This window comes from Coregonus lavaretus (genome assembly GCF_964263955.1).
Source record: "Coregonus lavaretus genome assembly, chromosome: 4".
Lineage (NCBI taxonomy): Eukaryota > Metazoa > Chordata > Actinopteri > Salmoniformes > Salmonidae > Coregonus > Coregonus lavaretus.
The window spans coordinates 55,150,183-55,176,000 of record NC_139991.1 but is presented as its reverse complement, the minus strand read 5'-3'; the positions used below and the strand labels follow the sequence as shown (position 1 = coordinate 55,176,000).

Here is a 25,818-nt window from a genome sequence, read left to right as displayed (position 1 = left end):
TGTAGGCAGCTTATAGTAGAGAAATGAACAGCTCTGGTGAACTTTCCTGCAATCAGCATGCCAATTGCACATTCCCTCAAAACATGAGACATCTGTGGCATTGTGTTGTGTGACAAAACTGCACATTTTCAAGTGGCCTTTTATTGTTCCCAGCACAAGGTGCACCTGTGTAATGATCATTCTGTTTAATCAGCTTCTTGCTATGCCACACCTGTCAGGTGGATGGATTATCCTGGCAAAGGAGAAATGCTCACTAACGGAGATGTAAACAAATATGTGCCTAATAAATTGAGAGAAATTAGCTTTTTATGCGTATGGGATTTTTTATTTCAGCTCATGAAAGATGAGACCAACACTTTACATGTTGCGTTTAGATGTTTGTTCGGTGTCGTAAACATGAGAAAAAAAGTTTCTGAAAAAGAACATTGATCTTGAAGTAAAATGGGGGCGATTTGAAAGGGAAAAATACTCATTTAAAATGCTAATGAAACAAATTCAGAGGAAAGGGAAAACATTTTGGTGAGATGAAAGACTTTCTGAGATGAAAACATAATTTGCACAGCAAAGATCTTTTGAATGCATACAATTAATTTTAAATAACTTTGCAATTTCCTTCTAAGTATGTAATGGCAAATTATTTTCTACATTTCTCAACTGTATTTTATTTACTGTAACTAAGTACTGATGTTCCTACCTTTTACCTGTTTAACTGCCAGTATCAAATGTCTACCAGTGTTGAATGTTATGGTTAAAGTGTGACGCCACGCTGAGCCGAGGGAATACTGATAATGTATCTGTGACACTGTGTGATTCTGTAGCCGCTGATGTTGTGTCTTCCTCCCAGCCTGGTGTTTACAGTACATTTGGTACTGTCAGATTAGAATATAAAAGGGCCTGTCTCCAAGAGGGCCTGTCTCCGCTAGACATTTTCTCTGCTTCTGTGTTGCAACTTGTATTAAACTGAAATTACTCTTCTGTTCACCAGAAAATCCCCTTTACAAAGTGATGTTTGACTTGGCCAGCATAACTATGACAGGTTTAAAACCCAGTTGGAGACACAGAATCACGGTTTAGATTAATTATTCTTTGCTTATGTGGTGTGTAGCCTAAAACTACAAATACATACTGTACATGGGTAGAGGTCTATGACACCATCACAACAGCATAAGTCATTGTTGCTTTCAGCTCCAAGGCAGAAAACAATTATATCGGGCTGAGGCCTTGGCTACTGTATCTAACACCTGCTCAAGGCCAAACAACCTCCTGTTTGTTGTCTGTTCACACAGATTCCATCAGACAAGCTTCTCATAGCATCTGCAAATGGTGCGGAGTTGAAAAGAGTTCCGCTAAATATTTTCATCATGATGATCAGATAAGGTATGATCAGGTAAGGTGTGCATGACAATACTTTAGTGGGAGAGCATACATGGTGACAGAGATAGAATAGAAGTGGGTAGTCTGGGTAGGCGTGGGGGTGGATGAGGAGGGGGAGGTGTGGGTAGTAGGTAGATCGATTGGGGGGCAGAATGGTGGGGGAGGGGATGAATTACATGCTGACTACACTGACCACGTGCATGCGCCATCGCCCGCATGTTGATTTCATCCATCCACACCAGACGCGATGATGACACGCAGGTTAAAATACCAAAACCAACTGTGAACCAACTATATTAATTTGGGGGCATGTCGAAACACACATGAAACATTCATGGATATTTAGCTAGCTAGCTGTTGCTAGCTAGTTTGTCCTGGGAGATAAACATTGGGTTGTTATTTTACCTGACATCTTTTTAGCTTTTTCTTTGTAGATTTTTGAACTGAATTCATATAAAATTGTTAGTTATCTTTAATGAATCTCTCCTGGTTTGTCTTTCAAGCATCCACGTAGGTTTGTATCTTCCTGATATCTAATAAGGAGGGGACGTGCAGTGCGTGGAGCCAAGTTCTATTTTAGCGCTTGGCTACGCAGACCCTCGTTCGCGCGAGCGGTGTGGGTGAAATGATTGAATAGCATGTGTGTGTATATTAATTTTGCAACACACACACAACGTGGTCAGAGTGTTGGTTTACAAGTTAGAGTGGTGATTAGACAGAGACAGTGAACCCAGGGGACCTCTGACCAGTGGCCAGGCCACACACAGGTCATATAAAGGTCATATACACAGGCCCCTGTATCACACCTCCCTGCCATGTACACACACAGGCCAAGGCCCCAGGACAAGGCCTCTGAGACAGGGGCTTCCTCAGAGTCTTTCCAGCACAGTAAGGTCATAAACAATGCAATACTCCAAGGAATGTCATGAATCCACAAAAATACAGTAAGTCATGGTAATGTTATGACTTTGCCAGGAGGACTGTTTTATCTGAAACACACTGCCACACAGTAACTCTGGGCAGACAAGCCAATGTTGATTAGCTATAAACTCAACTGTGTCTTTGTTTTCAAAGGACTGTAAAGTACAGTTGTATTCTCTCTATCTCTTTCTTATCTCTTTACTTATCTCTATTTTGCCCTCTCTTTCTCTACCGCTCTTTTCTTTTGCTCTCTCTCTCACCTGTATTAGCCTACCACTGATGTCATGGGACAAGAAGCAACAGTCAGTTTTAACATGAGCCTGGTCTATTTGGGTGGTCGATTGGGTTACACTCGCATGCAACACACAGCCTTTACCCTGGAGTGTGTAACGTAGAGTGGTGAGATCATGAGGGCCACATGAGCTTATCGTCCAGCCCTGGGCCAAAGTGAAGTTCTAAGTGTGTTGGTGTGGGGATAGATATGGTTTACTAGTGGCTCCTAGTAAACCATAAATCACTTGTTGACTGTCCTATAGGTTATAATCATGTTTAAATGGTCAAAATATTTGTGTACTTCTCTTATGACTTTAAAAATATATACACTACCGTTCAAAAGTTTGGGGTCACTTAGAAATGTCCTTGTTTTCAATGAAAACATACATGAAATTAGTTTGAATAGGAAATATAGCAAAATGCATAGGAAATGTAGTCATTGACAAGGTTAGAAATATTTATTTTTAATATAAATAATAATTGTGTCCTTCAAACTTTGCTTTCGTCAAATAATCCTCCATTTGCAGCAATTACAGCCCTGCAGACCTTAGGCTTTCTAGTTGTCAATTTGTTGAGGTCATCTGAAGAGATTTCACCCCATGCTTCCTGAAGCACCTCCCACAACTTGGATTGGCTTGATGGGTACTTCTTACGTACCATACGGTCAAGCTGCTCCCACAACAGCTCAATAGGGTTGAGATCCGGTGACTGTGCTGGCCACTCCATTATAGACAGAATACCAGCTGACTGCTTCTTCCCTAAATAGTTATTGCATAGTTTGGAGATTCTTTGGGTCATTGTCCTGTTGTAGGAGGAAATTGGCTCCAATCAAGCGCCGTCCACAGGGTATGGCATGGCGTTGCAAAATGGAGTGACAGCCTTACTTCTTCAAGATCCCTTTTACCCTGTACAACTCTCCCACTTTACCATCACCAAAGCACCCCCAGACCATCACATTGCCTCCAACATGCTTGACAGATGGCATCAAGCACTCCTCCAGCATCTTTTCATTTGGTCTGCGTCTCACAAATGTTATTCTTTGTGATCCGAACACCTCAAACTTCGATTCGTCTGTCCATAACACTTTTTTCCAACCTTCCTCTGTCCAGTATCTGTGTTCTTTTGCCCATCTTAATCATTTCTTTTTATTGGCCAGTCTGAGATATGGCTTTTTCTTTGCAACTCTGCCTAGAAGGTCAGCATCCCAGAGTCGCCTCTTCACTGTTGACGTTGAAACTGGTGTTTTGCGGGTACTATTTAATGAAGCTGCCAGTTGAGGACCTGTGAGGCGTCTGTTTCTCAAACTAGACACTCTAATGTATTTGTCCTCTTGCTCAGTTGTGAGATCTTCAGTTTCTTGGCAATTTCTCACATGGAATAGCCTTCATTTCTCAGAACAAGAATAGACTGACGAGTTCAGAAGAAAGTTATTTGTTTCTGGCCATTTTGATCCTGTAATCGAACCCACAATTGCTGATGCTCCAGATACTCAACTAGTCTCAAGAAGGCCAGTTTTATTGCTTCTTTAATCAGCACAACAGTTTTCAGCTGTGCTAACATAATTGCAAAATGATTTTCTAATGATCAATTAGCCTTTTAAAATGATAAACTTGGAACACAGGACTGATGGTTGCTGATAATGGGCCTCTGTACGCCTATGTAGATATTCATATTTTTTTTTAAATCAGCCGTTTCCAGCTACAATAGCCATTTACAACATTAACAATGTCTACACTGTATTTCTGACAAATTTGATGTTATTTTAAATGGACAAAAAATTGCTTTTCTTTCAAAAACAAGGACATTTCTAAGTGACCCCAAACTTTTGAATGGTAGTGTATGTATACAGTGCCTTCAGAAAGTATTCACACCCCTTGACATTTTCCACATTTTGTTGTGTTACAGTCTGAATTTAAAATGGATTAAATTGAGATGATGTGTCACTGGCCTACACACAATACCCTATAATGTCGAAGTGGAATTATGTTTTTCAAAATGTTACATTTTTATAAAAAATGAAAAGCTGAATGTTTTGAGTCAATAAGTATTCAACCACTTTGTTATGGCAAGCCTAAAGTTGAGGAGTAAACATTTGCTTAGTTAGCCACATATTAAGTTGCATTGCCTCACTCAGTGTGCAATAATAGTGTTTAACATCATTTTTGAATGACTACCTCATCTCTGTACTCCACACATATAATTATCTGTAAGGTCCCTCAGTCGAGCAGTGAATTTCAAACACAGATTTAACCACCATGACCAGGGAGGTTTTCTAATGCCTCACAAAGAAGAGCACCTAATGGTAGACACTGAATATCCCTTTGAGCATGGTGAAGTTATTAGTTACACTTTGGATGGTGTATCAAAGATACAGGCGTCCTTCCTAACTCAGTTGCCGGAGAGGAAGGAAACCGCTCAGAGATTTCACCATGAGGCCAATGGTGACTTTAAAACAGTTACAGAGTTTAATGGCTGTGATAGGAGAAAAATCAGGACGGATAAACAACATAGTAGTTACTTCACAATACTAACCTAATTGACAGAGTGAAAAGAAGGAAGCCTGTACATAATACAAATATTCCAAAACATGCATCCTGTTTGCAATAAGGCACTAATGTAAAACTGCAAAACATTTGGAAAGTAAATTCACTTTATGTCCTGAATACAAAGCGTTTTGGTTGGGGAAAATCCAACACAACACCATGAAGCCAATGGAAAACCTGGTTCAGTCTACTTTCCACCAGACACTGGGAGATTAATTCAACTGTCAGCTGGATAATAACCTAAAACACAAGGCCAAATCTACACGGGAGTTGCTTACCAAGAAAACAGTGAATGTTCCTGAGTGGCCGAGTTACAATTTTGACTTAAGTCTACATGAAAATCTATGGCAAGACCTGAAAATGGTTGTCTAGCAATGATCAACAACCAACCAACAGAGCTTGAAGAATTCTGAAAATAATAATGGGCAAATTTTGCACAATCCAGGTGTGGAAAGCTCTTAGAGACTTAAACAGCAAGACTCACAGCTGTAATCGCTGCCAAAGGTGCTTCTACAAAGTATTGACTCAGGGGTGTGAATACTTATGTAAATTAGATATTTCTGTATTTCATTTTCAATAAATTTGCTAAAATTCTGAAAAACATGTTTCACTTTGTCATTATGGGGTATTGTGTGTAGATGGGTGAGAGAAAAAACATATTTAATCCATTTTGAATTCAGGCTGTAACACGACACAATGTGCAATAAGACAAAGGGTAAGAATACTTTCTGAAGGCACTGTATATTTTTTACCTTTATTTTACCAAGCAGGTCAATTAAGAACACATTGATTTTAAATATATTTACAAAGGCCTGGAAATTGAATCACGCATCATAAATGCTTGGAAATAAATCATGGAAGAGAGAGAGATAGAGCACAAAGAGTAAGTGTGTGTGTGTGTGTTATGTACTGCATGACCAATGTGTACAAGAAATATATTATTTCATCAACAACAGCTTAACATGTCAGTGTGGATGAGAGCCTGTTACATCACCCCAACATTAAAAAGCCATCGCTGCTCAATCCTCAGCCATCTATGACATGGGGGACTGCCAGTAAAGGCCTTCTTTCTCTTTAACCATCCAACCATATTTACAGCAAATAAATAAATAAACCATTTACAGCACTAGCTCCATCCAATCTTCCCTAGGCGGTCCTAGCAGCCACACTCCACACTGCAGTCTCCACAGCCATCAGTCCAATGAGTCCATCACTCTAACCCTTGGCTCTCCCTGCAACCCCGGGCATCCACACACATCCTCTCACACAATCTACACTATATATACACAAAGGTATGTGGACACCCCTTCAAATGAGTGGATTTGGCTATTTCAGCCACACCCGTTGCTGACAGGCGTATGAAATCGAGCACACAGCCATGTAATCTCCATAGACAAATATTGGCAGTAGATTGGCCTTACTGAAGAACTCTGTGACCTTCAACGTGGCACTGTCATAGGATGCCACCTTTCCAACAAGTCAGTTCGTCAAATTTCTGCCCTGCTAGAGCTGCCCTGGTCTACTGTAAGTACTGTTATTGTGCAGTGGAAATGTCTAGAAGCAACCATGTGTCAGCCGCGAAGTGGTAGGCCACACAAGCTCACAGAACGGGACTTCCGAGTGCTGAATCGCGTAGAGTGTAAAAATAGTCTGTCCTCAGTTCCAATACTCAGTACCGAGTTCCAAACTGCCTCTGGAAGCAACGTCAGCACAATAACTGCTCGCCAGGAGCTTCAAGAAATAGGTTTCCATGCCCGAGCAGCCGCACAGAAGCCTATGATCACCATGCGTAATGCCAAGTGTCGGCTGGAGTGGTGTAAAGCTCGCCGCCATTGGACTCTGGAGCAGTTGAAACGCGTTCTCTGGAATGATGAATCACAATTCACCATCTGGCAGTACGACGTACGAATCTAGGTTTGGCGGATGCCTGGAGAACGCTACCTGTCCCAATGCATAGTGCCAACTGTAAAGTTTGGTGGAGGAGGAATAATGGTCTGGGGCTGTTTTTCATGGTTCGTTCTAGGCCCCTTAGTTCCAGTGAAGGGAAATCTTAACACTTCAGCATACAATTACATTCTAGACAATTCTGTGCTTCCAACTTTGTGGCAAGAGTTTGGGGAAGGCCCTTTCCTGTTTCAGCATGACAATTCCGTCAGTAGAGGATGCCTGGTTGTTCTTTAAAAGTAATTTCCTCTCAATCTTAAATAAACATGCCCCATTCAAAAAATACAGAACTAAGAACAGATATAGCCCCTGGTTCTCCTCAGACTTGACTGCCCTTGACCAGCACAAAAACATCCTGTGGCGTACTGCATTAGCATCAAATAGCCCCCGCGATATGCAACTTTTCAGGGAAGTTAGGAACCAATATACACAAGCAGTTAGGAAAACAAAGGCTAACTTTTTCAAACAGAAATGTGCATCCTGTAGCACTAACTCCAAAAAGTTTTGGGACACTGTAAAGTCCATGGAGAATAAGAGCACCTCCTCCCAGCTGCCCACTGCACTGAGGCTAGGAAACACTATCACCACTGATAAATCTACAATAATCGAGAATTTCAACAAGCATTTTGCTACGGCTGGCCATGCTTTCCACCTGGATACCACTACCCCGGCCACCAGCTCTGCACCCTCTGCTGCAACTTGCCCATGCCCCCCCCCGCTTCTCCTTCACACAAATTCAAACAACTGATGTTCTGAAAGAGCTGCAAAATCTGGACCCCTACAAATCATCTGGGCTAGACAATCTGGACCCTTTCTTTCTAAAACTAGCCGCAGAAATTGTCGCAACCCCTATTACTAGCCTGTTCAACCTCTCTTTCGTAACGTCTGAGATCCCCAGAGATTGGAAAGCTGCCGCGGTCATCCCCCTCTTCAAAAGGGGTGACACTCTAGATCCAAACTGTTACAGACCTATATCCATCCTGCCCTGCCTTTCGAAAGTTTTTGAAAGCCAAGTTAACAAACAGATCACCGACCATTTCGAATCCCACCGTACCTTCTCCACTATGCAATCCGGTTTCCGAGCTGGTCATGGGTGCACCTCAGCCACGCTCAAGGTCCTAAACGATATTATAACCGCGATCGATAATAGACAGTACTGTGCAGCTGTCTTCATCGACCTGGCCAAGGCTTTCGACTCTGTCAACCACCGCATTCTTATTGGCAGACTAAATAGCCTTGGTTTCTCAAATGACTGCCTCGCCTGGTTCACCAACTACTTCTCAGATTTCAATGTCTCAAATCGGAGAGCCTGTTGTCTGGAACTATGGCAGTCTCTATGGGGGTGCCACAGGGTTCAATTCTTGGGCTGACTCTTTTCTCTGTGTATATCAATGATGTCGCTCTTGCTGCTGGTGACTCTCAGATCCACCTCTACGCAGACGACACCATTTTGTTTACATCTAGCCCTTCATTGGACACTGTGTTAACAAACCTCCAAACGAGCTTCAATGCCATACACCACTCCTTCAGTAGCCTCCAACTGCTCTTAAACACTAGTAAAACTAAATGCATGCTCTTCAATCGAACGCTGCTGGCACCCGCCCACCCGACTAGACTCACTACGCTCGACGGGTCTGACCTAGAGTATGTGGACAACTACAAATACCTAGATGTCTGGTTAGACTGTAAACTCTCCTTCCAGACTCACATTAAGAATCTCCAATCCAAAGTTAAATCTAGAATTGGCTTCCTATTTTGCAACAAAGCCTCCTTCACTCATGCTGCCAAACATGCCCTCGTAAAACTGACTATCCTACCGATCCTTGACTTCGGCGATGTCATTTACAAAATAGCCTCCAACACTCTACTAAAGCAAATTGGATGTAGTCTATCACAGTGCCATCCGTTTTGTCACCAAAGCCCCATATACTACCCACCACTGTTACCTGTACGCTCTTTTGTTGGCTGGTCCTCACTACATATTCGTCGCCAAACCCACTGGCTCCAGGCCATCTATAAATCACTGCTAGGCAAATCCCTGCCTTATCTTAGCTCATTGGTCACTATAGCAACACCCACCCGTAGTATGCGCTCCAGCAGGTATATCTCACTGGTCATCCCCAAAGCCAACACCTCCTTTGGCCGCCATTCCTTCCAGTTCTCTGCTGCCAATGACTGGAACGAATTGCAAAAATCTCTGAAGCTGGAGACTCATCCCCCTCACTAACTTTAAGCATCAGTTGTCAGAGCACCTTACCGATCACTGCACCTGTACACAGCCCATCTGAAATTAGCCCACCCAACTACCTCATCCCCATATTGTTATTTATTTTGCTAATTTGCACCCCAGTATCTCTATTTGCACATCATCTCTTATTCCAGTGTTAATACTAATTGTACTTTTTTTGCACTATAGCCTATTTATTGCCTTATCTCAATAACTTGCTACATTTGCACACACTGTATATATATTTTCTGTTGTATTTTTGACATTATGTTTTGTTTTACCTCATATGTAACTCTGTGTTGTTGTTTTTATCGCACTGCTTTGCTTTATCTTGCCCAGGTCGCAGTTGTAAATGAGAACTTGTTCTCAACTGGTTTACCTGGTTAAATAAAGGTTAAAAAAAGAAATAATGCACCCATGCACAAAGTGAGGTCCATACAGAAATGGTTTGTCAAGATCGGTGTGGAAGAACTTGACTGGCCTGCACAGAGCCCTGACCTCACCCCCATCGAACACCTTTGGGATGAATTGGAACACCGACTGCGAGCCAGGCCTAATAGCCAAACATCAGTGCCCGACCTCACTAATGCTCTTGTGGCTGAATGGAAGCTAGTCCCCGCAGCAATGTTCCAACATCTAGTGGAAAGCCTTCCCAGAAGAGTGTAGGCTGTTATAGCAGCAAAGGGGGGACCAACTCCATATTAATGCCCATGATTTTGGAATGAGATGGTCGGCAAGCAGGTGTCCACATACTTTTGGTCATGTAGTGTACTTACCAGCAGCCCTCCCACAGCGGCACAAAGCACACCACAATGGACAAATGATTGACAATGTTATAACAGACAAACAACTGGGGGGAGAGGGATGGGGGGCTGCCCAAATAACCAGTGTTTGGTAACCTCCCCTATCGCAGCCACCGGGCGCAGATTACAAAATCCAGCTGACGTAAACAAGGCATAATGTTGTATACAGAGGACATGTTAGATAACTTACATTAGGGCTAAAGCCTTTCTACAGGCCCATATGGGAATCATCATCAGCCCATTTAGGTCCCAGAAGGGATTATTAAGGGATTTACATAGAGAGATGAATCTGAAATCCCTTGACGCTATACTTCCTGTCTCATCTCACTTAAGATCAAATCCTGCTTTCTCTCTCAGATTTGTGAAAAGATTGCTTCTGCCATTTTTGCATAAAGTGCCCTTTTTCATTCCAGCATGAGCCTTTCAACACTATGGAATATACAGTGGGGTCCGAAACTATTGACACCATTCATAAAGATCAGCAAAAATGACTATATAAAATAAATAATTCAAATACTGAGCTATATTGTATTTTAATTTTTTTTAAGAAAGGGAAATTATATTATTTTATACTAATTCAATTGCTCAGAGAAATAGATTTTGTTTAGCAAGTAAATATTATAAAAACAAATTTAAAAAGGTAGGTGTCAAAATTATTGACACCCCTGTTTTCAATACCTCACCTTGTGAGGATAACGGCAATGAGCCTTTTAATAAAATGTTTTATGAGTTGGAGAACAAATTGAGAGGAATCTTAGACTATTCCTCCATACAGAATCCTTCCAGATCCTTGATATCCTTAGTCTGCGCTTATGGACTGCACTCTTCGATTCAAACTACAGGTTTTCAATGGGTTTCAAGTCCGGAGACTGAGATGGCCATTGCAAACTGTTGATTTTGTGGCCAATTAACCAATTATTTGTGGATTCTGATGTGTGCTTAGGGTTATTGTCTTGCTGGAAGATCCACTTGCAGCCAAGTTTCAGCCTCCTGACAGAGGCAACCAGGTTTTTGGCAAACATTTCCTGGTACTGGGTAAAGTTAATGATGCCGTTAACCTTAACAAGGGCCCCAGGACCAATAGCCCCAGAACATCAAAGATCCACCACCATATTTGACAGTAGGTATGTGGTTCTTTTCTGCATACTGTATGTGGCCAAAGAGCTCTGTTTTCATTCCACTGTATATGCAACCATGGTGTACAGTACAGTACTGTACAGTATAGTACAATATAGTACAGTACAGTATAGTACAGTACAGCTGGCAACAGAGAGATAGTGTCAAATCAACACAAACAGGCAATTACCTGATAACTTTCTGCTTCTCGAACTAGAACATGGCTCTTCACATGTGTTGGACACATGACACTGCATGAGCTATCACCTATTGTGCATGATGCACACGCGCACACACACAGACACACGTCATATTTTTTCTTTAACGATGAACTCATTGTTTTCAACACTCCTGAAACCTGCTTGGCTGGTCCCCTACCATTGCATTTTTTTTTCTTGTAGGACTGAGAAGATTTTGAATGTGATGTTTCACATTGTGACCGTTCAAAATGAGAAAGCATATCGCCAGAGTTCTACTTCCCCCTCACATTCTCTCCCACTAAAACTCTCAGAGCTTTCAGGAGAGTGGGCAGAAAGGCCTTCCTCATTCCAAGGCTTTGTGTGTTTGTGTGTGTGTGTCTGTGTGTGTGTGTGTGTGTGCGTGCGTGTGCAGATTCATGAGAACTAGCTGAGTTTGTGTGGGCTAACCTGCCTTTCTGAACACTAAGCCATGTATGTATGAGGGTGTATTCTAAGTGGTCCTCCGGAGCATTACGCAAACTCTGTGTCATTCTTTGTCTGACTGAGTAGTTTACAAGGGAAATGAATGGTTGAGACCGAAATGTCTGAGTATACGAGCTACTGAAAAGAGAATGTGGTTGTGCTAGTGGGAGTACAGTATGTACCTTGTATTAGTATGGAGAGAGAGAGAGAGCGCACGAGAGAGAGAGAGAGAGAGAGAGAGAATCATGGAGCAAGCTGGGTTAAGCAATTTTGGACATGTGGAGGGCCACCCACCACTAAACAATCACAGAGCCACTCAGCCCTCACACACAAATGGACAGCAGTTGATTTCATAACACTTGTTCTGAGAGGGCCAGAGATGGGACAGAGGGGGAGGCGGGGGAGTAATAAAGAACAAGGCCTGATCAACAACAACCTTACACTGGCCAGCATCACAGCATCACAATTCGACTCAATGCATTATTTCATACACAATATGCAAGTGTACATCACTCTCATATGCAATGCAGTTAGTGTAAGATCCTTATGGGCAATGTAACAAACAAAAGATCAGGTTGAAAAGTGACGAAATTGAGCTTTTCCAAATGGGCCACCCACCCGTGGATAATGATTAATTTATGGTCTCTGTGACATGAGGCTGCATGGAGAGCTGGCAGGGTTGGGACTTGTATTGATGGTAAGTGGATCGGCTCCTGGCCTGCCTGGGCTTTGCCTTGCTGAGCTGGATCAATAATTCAGTGTAGTGGAACCTGTTATCCTCGATGGTTTGTCTCCTGGGGTCACGACCTGCTGCTTCCATAAGGTGTGTGTCGGCCTGTGTGTGCATTTTGGGATTCAATAACTTTTTGAACCCCTTTTGATTGCAACAAACCTTCCATACATACAGTGGGGAGAACAAGTATTTGATACACTGCCGATTTTGCAGATTTTCCTACTTACAGTGGGGATAAAAAGTATTTAGTCAGCCACCAATTGTGCAAGTTCTCCCACTTAAAAAGATGAGAGAGGCCTGTAATTTTCATCATAGGTACACGTCAACTATGACAGACAAATTGAGAGAGAAAAAATCCAGAAAATCACATTTCTCATTTTGTCTGTCATAGTTGACGTGTACCTATGATGAAAATGACAGGCCTCTCTCATCTTTTTAAGTGGGAGAACTTGCACAATTGGTGGCTGACTAAATACTTTCTTTCCCCACTGTACAAAGCATGTAGAGGTCTGTAATTTTTATCATAGGTACACTTCAACTGTGAGAGACGGAATCTAAAACAAAAATCCAGAATATCACATTGTATGATTTTTAAGTAATTAATTTGCATTTTATTGCATGACATAAGTATTTGATACATCAGAAAAGCAGAACTTAATATTTGGTACAGAAACCTTTGTTTGCAATTACAGAGATAATACGTTTCCTGTAGGTCTTGACCAGGTTTGCACACACTGCAGCAGGGATTTTGGCCCACTCCTCCATACAGACCTTCTCCAGATCCTTCAGGTTTCGGGGCTGTCGCTGGGCAATACGGACTTTCAGCTCCCTCCAAAGATTTTCTATTGGGTTCAGGTCTGGAGACTGGCTAGGCCACTCCAGGACCTTGAGATGCTTCTTACAGAGCCACTCCTTAGTTGCCCTGGCTGTGTGTTTCGGGTCGTTGTCATGCTGGAAGACCCAGCCACGACCCATCTTCAATGCTCTTACTGAGGGAAGGAGGTTGTTGGCCAAGATCTCGCGATACATGGCCCCATCCATCCTCCCCTCAATACGGTGCAGTCGTCCTGTCCCCTTTGCAGAAAAGCATCCCCAAAGAATGATGTTTCCACCTCCATGCTTCACGGTTGGGATGGTGTTCTTGGGGTTGTACTCATCCTTCTTCTTCCTCCAAACATGGCGAGTGGAGTTTAGACCAAAAATCTCTATTTTTGTCTCATCAGACCACATGACCTTCTCCCATTCCTCCTCTGGATCATCCAGATTGTCATTGGCAAACTTCAGACGGGCCTGGACATGCGCTGGCTTGAGCAGGGGGACCTTGCGTGCGCTGCAGGATTTTAATCCATGACGGCGTAGTGTGTTACTAATGGTTTTCTTTGAGACTGTGGTCCCAGCTCTCTTCAGGTCATTGACCAGGTCCTGCCGTGTAGTTCTGGGCTGATCCCTCACCTTCGTCATGATCATTGATGTCCCACGAGGTGAGATCTTGCATGGAGCCCCAGACTGAGGGTGATTGACCGTCATCTTGAACTTCTTCCATTTTCTAATAATTACGCCAACAGTTGTTGCCTTCTCACCAAGCTGCTTGCCTATTGTCCTGTAGCCCATCCCAGCCTTGTGCAGGTCTACAATTTGATCCCTGATGTCCTTACACAGCTCTCTGGTCTTGGCCATTGTGGAGAGGTTGGAGTCTGTTTGATTGAGTGTGTGGACAGGTGTCTTTTATACAGTTAACGAGTTCAAACAGGTGCAGTTAATACAGGTAATGAGTGGAGAACAGGAGGGCTTCTTAAAGAAAAACGAACAGCTCTGTGAGAGCCGGAATTCTTACTGGTTGGTAGGTGATCAAATACTTATGTCATGCAATAAAATGCAAATTAATTACTTAAAAATCATACAATGTGATTTTCTGGATTTTTGTTTTAGATTCCGTCTCTCACAGTTGAAGTGATAAAGATTACAGACCTCTACATGCTTTGTAAGTAGGAAAACCTGCAAAATCGGCAGTGTATCAAATACTTTTTCTCCCCACTGTATTTGCCCATTGTAGAAGTGCTCAGAAAGTTACTTTTTGGACCTGAATGCCAAACATTCAAGAGATAAAAGTGCTCAAAGTTTACACCTTTTGCATACCCCACCATAGCATGAGACAACCATGTCTTCATCACTGGAAAAGATAAACGGTTGAGATTGATTTAAAACTCACAAACAGGTTTGTCAAACTATTTTATAATTTCTTTAAAAAAATGTTGTTTTAAATAAAAATTGTCATTTTTTTAACCATTAATGCCAATTATCTAAAAACGTGTAAACTCAGATTCTGTGGTAGCGAATACCCTATTTTACATCATATGAGCTTTTTGTGTTGTGCCCACCATCGGTTGAGACACAACATGAATTCAGGGTGGGTGTCATGTTTTGGCTAATAAATGTACTAAAATAGGAATAAAATAGAAATGTCAACTTTAAAATCAAATGGTACCACAACAATGGTTGGAGGTCCAGACATCAGAAAATGTTGACTTGAACGGTCATATCTGTTGTTTGAAATACTGTCAATCCTCCATAGGAAACCTATTGAAATCATAGAAATATAGATAATAGAATAGACATGACCATTTCAGTTGACATTCAATGGTTGGTGGACCAGCGGCCATCTTTGTGGTAGTAATTAGAAGTTACAATTTCAATTACATTTAAATGTCAATAGTGTAACAGATAAATTGCAGTGGTCTGAAGGGATAGGTGTAGGTTCATTCTATGAATTATATTTCTATGATCAAAATGACACCCACCCTGTATTCAAGAGCATGTTGTGTCTCAACCGCTGGCCGGCACAACACAAAAACCTCAGATGCTGTAAAATAGGGTCTAAGCTACAACATATGTGAATATGAAAAAAACTGAAGTTTACACATTTTTAGATAATTGACATTAAAAACAAACAAACAAAAACTAGAAATTATGACATCATTTGACAACCCTGTTTGTAAGCTTTGAAATGATATCAAACTCAACAGTTTATATGTTCAAGTGATGAAGACATGGATGTCTCAATGTAGGGTGGGGTATGCAAAATGGGTCAACTTTGAGCACCTTTATCAAAGATTTTTATCACTAACCCAAGATAGACCACAGCCTGTCATTTCCAATGGGAGCAAATTAATCATTGTGGGCAGAACCAAGCACGAGCTAGTGAGCTGCTATTGGCGTGTTCTAGCATGTATTTGCATATTTCCGTTAGGGAACGCCTACTCTGTGAAGTGCGCGTGTGCAACTCAATTCGCCCATGCAATTTTGTAAAAAAGTCTACAAAACTTAGTCCAGTCTTTTCATAACAGATTGTAGTTTTGGGAACAGAAAACTCTATTGCGATCAAATGTTCCATTGATGAGACAGTTTGCAGAATGTCTGCCAAAATCCATCTCTCTCCATCTTCTCCCACTTCCAGCTACCGGGCTTCCTCTCATCACCATATTTGGTGGTGAGTGGAAATGCCAACCAGATGCTTCAGATTTATACATCCGGTGAAACATCTGGCTTATTGTTCTATCTGTGCCTTTATCTCCAGAATGTTTTGGCATTCAGGTCCAAAAAGTAACTTTCTCACCACTTCTTCCATGGGCAAACATGTATGGAACGTTTTGTTTAAAACAAAAGGGATTCTGTCAAAATGTGATTGAATTCAAATGGAGATATTGTTACCGTGTTGCTTAAAACTACATTCAAAGTTTAAACGTATTCATGACTAAGAGTCTTGGGCAGGGTGTTCTAAGCTCCTAATGCCGTGATCATTATATTTGACATGAGACATACTGTATTTTTATTATTTAATCACCCATTTTCCTTCACCCGGTCACATTGTCTTGAGTAGGTGTCAAGTGTACTGACTCAAAGTATCAATCAGAGGTCAGTGACTGAGGTCTGGTAGCTTAATTACTGGATCAGCGTTCTGACAAACACACAACCAACCAGAGACACAGTAAATCAAATAAAATGTTATTGGTCACATTCACATATTTAGCAGATGTTATCGCGGGTGTAGCGAAATGCTTGTGAAATGCATTACTATCCAGCTCCTGCATTTGGTTGGAGTGAATAATGGTGAATGGTTCAGATTGGCCTAGAGATCTGTATGGCTCTGGTTCAGAATGGTTTTTTTGGGGCCACCAGTCATCAGTAGTGCCAGTGCCAAAGCAACCAGTACCAGGCCAGGTGCCTGAGTACAGAACAATAGGATGTTCAAAAGGTTCAACTAACTGCCCAGGACAGCTACCTACCTACCGCTGGAGCACAGTCTGCTACTGGTGGTGAACTCTCTACTGTACCTCTGGTACCATGTACCACCATGCCTCCTAGCTGGCACACCATCAGAGACCCACAGAGACTCTGGCTAAAACCAGAGGGGGCACCTATAACACAATGCAATAGATAGGATATGGCTGGGTTCTACACCAACTAAACAAACTATGGGTATGAAAACAGTTTATTGGGTATTAACTATTTCCCTGACCAGAACTATGCACAATGTGGCAGCTTCGTGTAGGATTCAGTTTGTTTTCAGTTCAATTGTGTAGCCAGGCTTTTTAAGTAGATATTATTCAAGTAAACATGCATGAAGACTTTTTATGAAGGGTTAACTTGGACCAGAAGAGAAACTGGGGACATAGGAAGGATTTAACTAAGGACATATGAAGGATCTACCACGCCTGTGTGTCATCACAAACAATCCAGGATGTGACAAGATGTGTCTAAAGGTAATCCAGACATTTCCAGAGCACTTGACCGTACTAAGACAGCAAGACCTCAGAGGAAATGACTGCACTCCAAGGCCTTGACCCTTAGCTTAATGTAACCTTGTTCCTCATGATCACTCTATGCTCTCCCATTATGACCTGACAAGTATTTTAAGTCCTACTGGATGGCCGGAAAACTAAGTGACACGTGTCACAGTTCCACATTGAGTAGCCAAAGCTGGAAATGACCTATGGCCAACCTCCAGAATCACACAAACGGCATCTGCATACAAACACACACACATAAGTCCTTCATGCAGCTGAATCTGACCAATGTTACCCTCTGTGTTTACATCACGTAGAGATGGTCACCTCATGGCAGGGTTCAGTCAAGGCTTGCGTGCCATCGTTGTGCCACACAGATAAGAGCTAATTCGCGCGGTTAAGCCCCTTATGAATCGACCCCCTTGTTCTCATTTGTTTTGGTCAGTAAACCACCCCAAACAGATGACCTACGCACATTCATTCAGCTACTTTGCTCCAACTGAACCATCGACGGCTGCCACAAACAATTTCCCATTAGTGAAACACCACAGAATATAGCATTAGTATCAACATAACCAAGGGCAGTACGTGGCAAACAGAACGCACAGACAAAACATACATCACTCCTAGAGGGAGAGAACATTCTTAAGAGCGTTTCTCATTCCTTCTCTAAATGAGTGACAATGATGTATAGATCTGAGGAAGGCTTTGTACCCACAGAGGACACAGGGTGAAAGATCTGACTTTGTCATTGGAACGCCATGAGAAGAGATCGTGCGGTTCCTCAGGCTCAGAGACAAATGAACACTGATGTATTTGACAGACATATTGTCTTTGCGTTTCTCTTACAAAGGCTGAAGCAAATCATTTCATCTATACAATATTTCTACAAAATGTGCTGATATGTAATGCAATATTCAGGTATACAGGATGTACGTGTATTGTAAATATACACTACATGACCAAAAGTATGTGGACACCTGCTTGTCGAACATCTCATTCCAAAATCATGGGCATTAATGTGGAGTTGGTCCCCCCTTTGCTGCTATAACAGCCTCCACTCTTCTGAGAAGGCTTTCCACTAGATGTTGGAACATTGCTACGGGGACTTGCTTCCATTCAGCCACAAGAGCATTAGTGAGGTCGGGCACTGATGTTGGGCTATTAGGCCTGGCTCGCAATCGGTGTTCCAATTCATCCCAAAGGTGTTCGATGGGGGTTGAGGTCAGGGCTCTGTGCAGGCCAGTCAAGTTCTTCCACACCGATCTCGACAAACCATTTCTGTATGGACCTCGCTTTGTGCACAGGGGTATTGTCATGCTGAAACAGGAAAGGGCCTTCCCCAAACTGTTGCCACAAAGTTGGAAGCACAGAATCGTCTAGAATGTCAATGTATGCTGTAGCGTTAAGATTTCCCTTCACTGGAACTAAGGGGCCTAGCCAAAACCATGAAAAACAGCCCCAGACCATTATTCCTCCTCCACCAAACTTTACAGTTGGCACTATGCATTGGGGCAGGTAGCGTTCTCCTGGCATGTGCCAAACCCAGATTCATCCATTGGACTGCCAGATGGTGAAGCGTGATTCATCACTCCAGAGAACGCATTTCCACTGCTCCAGAGTCCAATGGCGGCGAGCTTTACACCACTCCAGCCAACGCTTGGCATTGCGCATGGTGGTCTTAGGCTTGTGTGCGGCTGCTCGGCCATTTCATGAAGATCCCGAGGAACAGTTATTGTGCTGACGTTGCTTCCAAAGGCAGTGTTGCAACCGAGGACAGACGATTTGTACGCGCTACGCGATTCAGCACTCGGTGGTCCCGTTTTGTGAGCTTGTGTGGCCTACCACTTCGCGGCTGAGCCGTTGTTGCTCCTAGACGTTTTCACTTCACAATAACAGCACTTACAGTTGACCGGGGCAGCTCTAGCAAGGCAGAAATTTGACGAACTGACTTGTTGGAAAGGTGGCTTCCTATGACGGTGCCACGTTGATAGTCACTGAGCTCTTCAGTAAGGCCATTCTACTGCCAATGTTTGTCTATGGAGATTGCATCACGGTGTGCTCAATTTTATACACCTGTGAGCAACGGGTGTGGCTGAAATAGCCGAATCCACTAATTTGAAGGGGTGTCCACATACTTTTGTATATATAGTGTATATATAGATGGTAATTACATATAAATACAGTATGTGAATTATAATAATGTAAACTTAATTTTTTGTCTTACCTGTATATCAAGCACTGTATCAACTATACCCCTAATGAGCGTCAACTCTACTGTATTCACAAGCTCCCTGTTAGAAAGCCTCCTGTACTGAAGGCCCACAACACCTGTTCTGTTGTCTGAAATTAATAACTGATTTATGACTTGTCCTCCTCGTTCGGGTGGCAGTTGCACAGTTCCTGTTCTTCCCTACTCCTGGGTAGAGTAACTTAGTGCCAATAAATTCACGGCAATGCATCAAGCCCCCACCTACCCTTAGGTCCCCTATGTACCCCACCTACCCTTAGGTCCCCTATGTACCCCACCTACCCTTAGGTCCCCTATGTACCCCACCTACCCTTAGGTCCCCTATGTACCCCACCTACCCTTAGGTCCCCTATGTACCCCACCTACCCTTAGGTCCCCTATGTTCACTGCCTACCCTTATATCTCATATGTCTTCTCTTATGTCCCCCCCCCCCCCCAATTTGGATTGGACTGAAAATAATAATAATAATAAGTGTGGGAGTTGACCGCACTGTTCACCACACACTCAAAACTCTGAATTCCATGGTGATTAAAGTTGGTATTGCCAAATCAGCAGTCAGTGAAGTGAAATAATTGGCCAGTCATGTTATTATCCTGTGATTACCATAACATGTCCATAATGACATGTACATTACATTTATTACTGTACCATCTATTTCCTTCAGCTTTGAGTGTAACTGGGTAGAAAATGAAGTCATGATTTCAACACAAGTTTAGACCTACTTTATCACCGTGACTGGCTTGGCACAATCTAAGTTTAGGTTAGATCATTAGACAAGCCATATTTCAGTAGTCTATGTAAACTAAGTCCCTGAAAAATGTGAAGCACCTGCCACGCTGATGGATAATATAACAATGTAAAACCCTGGGGTGCACAGATAAATGATTAAAGCAATGCAATAACTTTCAACAATAGATTTTCTCCAATTATTTTCTTTCAAGGGAGGGAAATGTGTTAAAGGTACCACATGTAACAATTCAACAACGAACCGTCTCACTGTGGCCAGCAAATCTCTAGTTGTCAAATTAACTGGTCCGTTATTGAATTGACAACAAGATAATTGCTGGAGCCATTCAATTTGACAACAAGAGATGGTCTGTCCTTTGTTGACCAATAAGAAGGCTGCACCATTAGAATGACATTTTGAGTGGGCCCAATAATAGTATATTAAGGACATTTTCTAAAATTACAATGCAAAAATATTACATTTAGCTCTAAAACGTAAAGAATTGAGTGCAAAGGAAAAAGGAAAGTAGTAAGTATGCTGTTAGGAGCTTATGGTTGGACTAGAAGAGTGTGTTACTTACTCCATCGATTCAGTAAGCTAGTCATATGCATCTTGTGGGGGTGAACGGGACAGGATGCACAGTCAGTCCCACAGCGTGTGTGTAACCCAAGCAAGACCAGCAGAAGTTAGTGCCTTTGTCCAGCAGCTGAGAGAGACCAGACCACACACAATGAACACAAAGCACACACAGACAGGGACAAATGTGATTAGACATGCAAACAAGTGTCACTGCCACACCACATAACACACATGAAACATTCCACACTCTTGGTGATAAAACTATTACTGCAAGGGACAGGTTCGATTTTGCACTTGCACTTTCAGTAGGCTACTTGTGTAGTTTGGATGATATAGGGACCTAACAAGAGAGCACCTGTTGCACGTTTCACCGCTTACCAGTGGAGGCTCCTCAGAGGAGGAAGTGGAGGACCATCCTCCTCAGTGAATTTCAGAAGAACAAATGAATAGTGAAACATTAAAAAAGTTATCATTTTTAGATAAAACTATACTAAATATATTCACATATAACCAAATAATTGATTAAAACACACTGTTTTGCAATGAAGGTATACAGTACACTAGCCTCAACAGCACTCTGTAGGGTAGCACCCTGGTGTAGCTGGAGGACAGCTAGCTTCTGTCCTCCTCTGGTTACATTGACTTCAAAACAAAACCTAGGAGGCTCATGGTTCTCGACCCCTTCCATAGACTTACACAGTAATTATGACAACTTCTGGAGGACGTCCTCCAACCTATCATAGCTCTTGCAGCATGAACTGACATGTTGTCCAACCAATCAAAGGATCAGAGAATGAATCTAGTACTGAAAGCATACGCTACAGCTAGCTAGCAATGCAGTGCATAAAATGTGGTGAGTAGTTGACACAAAGAGTGAGAAAGACAATAGTTGAACAACTTAATTTCTTCCAGAATTAAGGAGAAGCAAAAGAGAGAGAGCTAGCTATATTTCCTAGTATTCTTTTTTTCACTTTCACTTTCTAAGCTAGCTTCAAATGCAGCTAGCTAGTTTAGCCTACTCAAACACCAGGCTCAAACAGAGAGGGATGATATTTTAGCTGGCTGGCTATGGCTATCTAACACCGGGGCCCGCCTGTGTAACTGCTCGCTGCTGACTGTACACTGTGCTGCATGATTGTAGCTAGCGGGTTTACTAACGCGTTAGTTCTAGTAGCTATGTTGACTATACCGTGACAACGATGTAGGCTGTGTGTAGCGGGTCATGATATGAAGGTTTGGCTTGGAAAGGTTTTTCGCCTGGTCACAGACATCTGATGTGTTGTGCCCTGAAGTCAATAAGTGAAGGGAAAAGGTGAGGAGGAGAGCGCGTAGATACATGCGAGAAGGAATTATATATACAACTAGCTGTTTGTATGGGGCTGCTATGAAAGTAAACTGTGTTTGCTTGTGATCAGTGGTGTATTAATTGTGCCGATTCTGTTGAAAAAAACTATTTCTTAAACAGAAGCAAACGCAATTAAACAGGGATAAACATACCTGAATTTGTCCAATAGAAACTTTTGTTTGAAAGTGTTGGAGTAATGATTACACCCTAGATCAGCTAGATGCAGGCAAGAGTGTGCAACGCGGTATTGAATGTGTCACTGTCTGCCACCTTGATTACTCAAAAATCTCTCGACCTGTGCACCTACGTTGTAAACGTTCATTCAAAGGCTAGGTTGTTGCAACCTCATAGTGGGTACAGGGAAAATTCTAGTATCATGTAGTAGCCTAAACATATCTATGTTACATTGAGCTGGGTGAATGGAATCCCTTACAAAAAAGATTGCAGTTTTGAAACTGCAGTAAAAGTGCAGTAACTGCAGTCGACTGTGGTATTTTGGACACAGTAATTGCAGAATAACTGCAGTGTACTGCACTGTAACTGCAGTTGCACTGCACAATTACTGCAGTAAAAAAAACAGTGTCCTGCAGTTATATTGCACTCTTGACTGCAATCTTTTTTCGTAATGGATATGAATGACAGTCATCCAATATGCTGTAATAGAAATAAGGCCATGTTCATTAAAAAAAATTCTCATCCTCCCTCATCTTAAACGGCACCAACTGTGTATGATCAAGTTACAGGTATTTTTAAGGTTCAGACTAGTCATTAGGCCCTACTTGCCATAAAAAACGTATTACATTTTAGGATGTGTATGAAAAGGATGCAATAAACTGTTGCATGATACTGCATAAGATTTATAATTTTATTGGGATATGATATCATTCTAAAGTTCACCTATCAATCCGAGGTGTAGCCTAGTTTGTGTCTTGTATATTCAATCACATGTCAATTCTTCACATAACTACCATTTGGACGTCGGCTACTGAGAAAGCAGTGGTGGGAAATATATTGGAACTGAGATAAAAAATTAAAAGTTGCAAGTGTGTGTGCGTTCAAACGGTAAAACAAATCATGTTAACAGATATTTGGAAAGTTTGTGAACTATATGCTTCAATTGATGGCTACAAAATAGCCACTGTCAAATTGTACATGTATATACTACTTACTGCGGCAAACTGTTGTGTAGACAAGCGTTTTCTTCAATGAACTTCCCCGGCTGCGTAGTAGATGAAAATATATTTCCCATAGAAGATGCAATGACTAGAATGGCGCGAGCGCTGCAACACTTTACATTTTACTGCGTTCATGCGAGTCTCGACCAAACAGAGCAATCAATGCGTCAGACTCAATCTGTCACCGTCGGGCTCAGTTGTTTTGCAGAAACTGAACCCAAACAGGTTGATGAAATGCATGCCTTATCTGTTGCCTTGGGAACACCCTGCAATTACAGGACTCACTGCGCTTCAACCTGTCACTCGTTAAAAAGTGAGACCGATGAAAGCGTTGCCTAGTGGCTCTCTTTCCCTCCCTCCCACACACCACACTGACCACAACACAGACAGCTGCCAACGTCGCAATGAGAAACGTTAATATTCTGAAGAACCGTTTATTCTCATAACATTTTCACGTATGTAAAGCAAGTCTAGATGTCCTCCCAAAATGTTGACCTGAATTTCATATTATAATAAATTAACCACTCTCAATTTATTAAAGAACACGATAATCCCTATTCCCTACGCTAAATAAATTCACCAAGACATTCAACAAGTTTGCTTGAAGCTGGTTTGTACAACTCTGAAAATACATTCACCTATTAGGCTATCTATCTATTATCTATAACGATTAATAAGAAAACGTATTATTCAGCTTTAGGATATTTTTTTACCCAAGGCAGTGAATGTGCTGAGTGCATCCTGTATCATGAAATGGGATAGGATGCACTCTGGTGGTCATTTTTTGTGTAAAGTAAAAGTTGATGTAGCTACATACAATATGGGCATTACCAATGTATACACATAATTGGGATTACCCCTATGATGGCCCGAAAACAAGTGCACAATGCTCTTCTGCAAAAAATACTCAACAATAATGTGACAGAGTCAGGACACAAATTGCAGAAAGGCAACTGTAATTTATTCAAATAATGAACTGGATACAATATGTATAGAATAATTCATTATGAGCTCTCGTTTTGTGAGAAGCTCTGTCATACTGACAATTCAATGGTATGTTTACAGTATGTTAGCATGCATTTGGGTAGAGGCCCCAACGTCTCACTACAATGGATGACATTATACTATAGTACATTGTGTGATATGGACAGTAAAGGTAATCCTAGCCCTTTCAATAAGATTGGGCAAAGATTGTGATGAAACAGAAAGCGAAGATTAAATATATGTATAAATACAAATATCATACAGCATTCTGGGGGTTGCATTTAATTTAACCCTGTAGTCAAACCCAACCTCTCCTTTGATATATTGTTCTTAGGAGAGGGGAGCACTTTCACGTGGAGGGGTGATAAAATATGGTTTGTCTTCGACATTTTCAACAGTCCAATTTAAACCCATGATAGTGGGTTATATCAAAAGTTATGTCCCCCCCACTTCTAAAACCAAAGTTGCGTCATGACTGTGTTTATCCAGAATTAGATTTGGACTGAGCTTATAATCATCCTCAGTATCTTATCCATAATTTAAATGTTAGATTATTTTCAAAAGGGCCCCTCCTGAACATTTGACAAGATGGTTAGATCACTATCTCACTAACAGGTACTTCCATACTACAGTTCCTTCACACCCCTTGACTTCTTCCACATTGTTGTTAGAGCCTGAATTTTAAATGGATTAAATTGAGATTTTTGGGTCACTGGCCTACACACAATAACCCATAATGTCAAAGTGGAATTATGTTTTTCTAAATGTTTACAAATAAATTAAAAAATTAAAAAGCTGAAATGTTTTGAGTCAGTAAGTATTCAACCCCTTTGTTTTGGTATGCCTAAAGTTCAGGAGTAATAATGTGCTTAACAAGTCTGTCATAATAAGTTGCATGGACTCATACTGTGTTCAATAATAGTGTTTAACATAATTTTTTTATGTCTACCTCATCTCTATACCCCACACATACAATTATCTGTAAGGTCACTCAGTCGAGTAGTGAATTACAAACACAGATTCAACCACAAAGACCAGGGAGGTTTTCCAATGCCTCACAAAGAAGAGCACTTATTGGTAGATGGGAAAAAATAAAAAAGGCAGACATTGAATACCCTTTGAGCATGGTGAAATTATTAATTACACTTTGGATGGTGTATCAATAAACCCAGTCACTACAAATATACAGGTGTCCTTCCTAACTCAGTTATAGGATAGGAAGGAAACCGCTCAGGGATTTCACCATGACGCCAATGGTGACTTTAAAACAGTTACAGAGTTTAATGGCTGTGATAGGAGAAAACTGAGGATGGATCAACAACATTGTAGTTACTCCACAATACTAACCTAATTGACAGAGTGAAAAGAAGGAAGCC

At 41.7% G+C, this 25,818-nt stretch overlaps 1 protein-coding gene across 4 annotated transcripts in view; it reads right to left on the bottom strand.

The window, feature by feature from the left end:
• The window catches only part of LOC311127788 (dual specificity testis-specific protein kinase 2-like), a 34,348-nt gene extending 10,634 nt beyond the window's left edge, over window positions 1–23,714 (bottom strand). The window contains exons 1-2 of one of the 4 annotated variants that reach the window (XR_014613144.1): window positions 23,453–23,633; window positions 20,940–21,065 (exon numbers count right to left, since the gene is read on the bottom strand). Coding sequence is in view for 1 of the 4 variants with exons in the window: in XM_084159668.1 (XP_084015794.1) it covers window positions 20,940–20,970 (31 nt within the window). In the remaining 3 variants the exon portion in view is untranslated. Of the gene's footprint in view, window positions 1–20,939; window positions 21,066–23,452 lie in introns of all 4 variants that reach the window. The other 3 variants (XM_084159668.1, XR_014613145.1, XM_084159669.1) reach the window with 3 other exon arrangements.
• Between the last annotated feature and the right edge of the window lie 2,104 nt (window positions 23,715–25,818).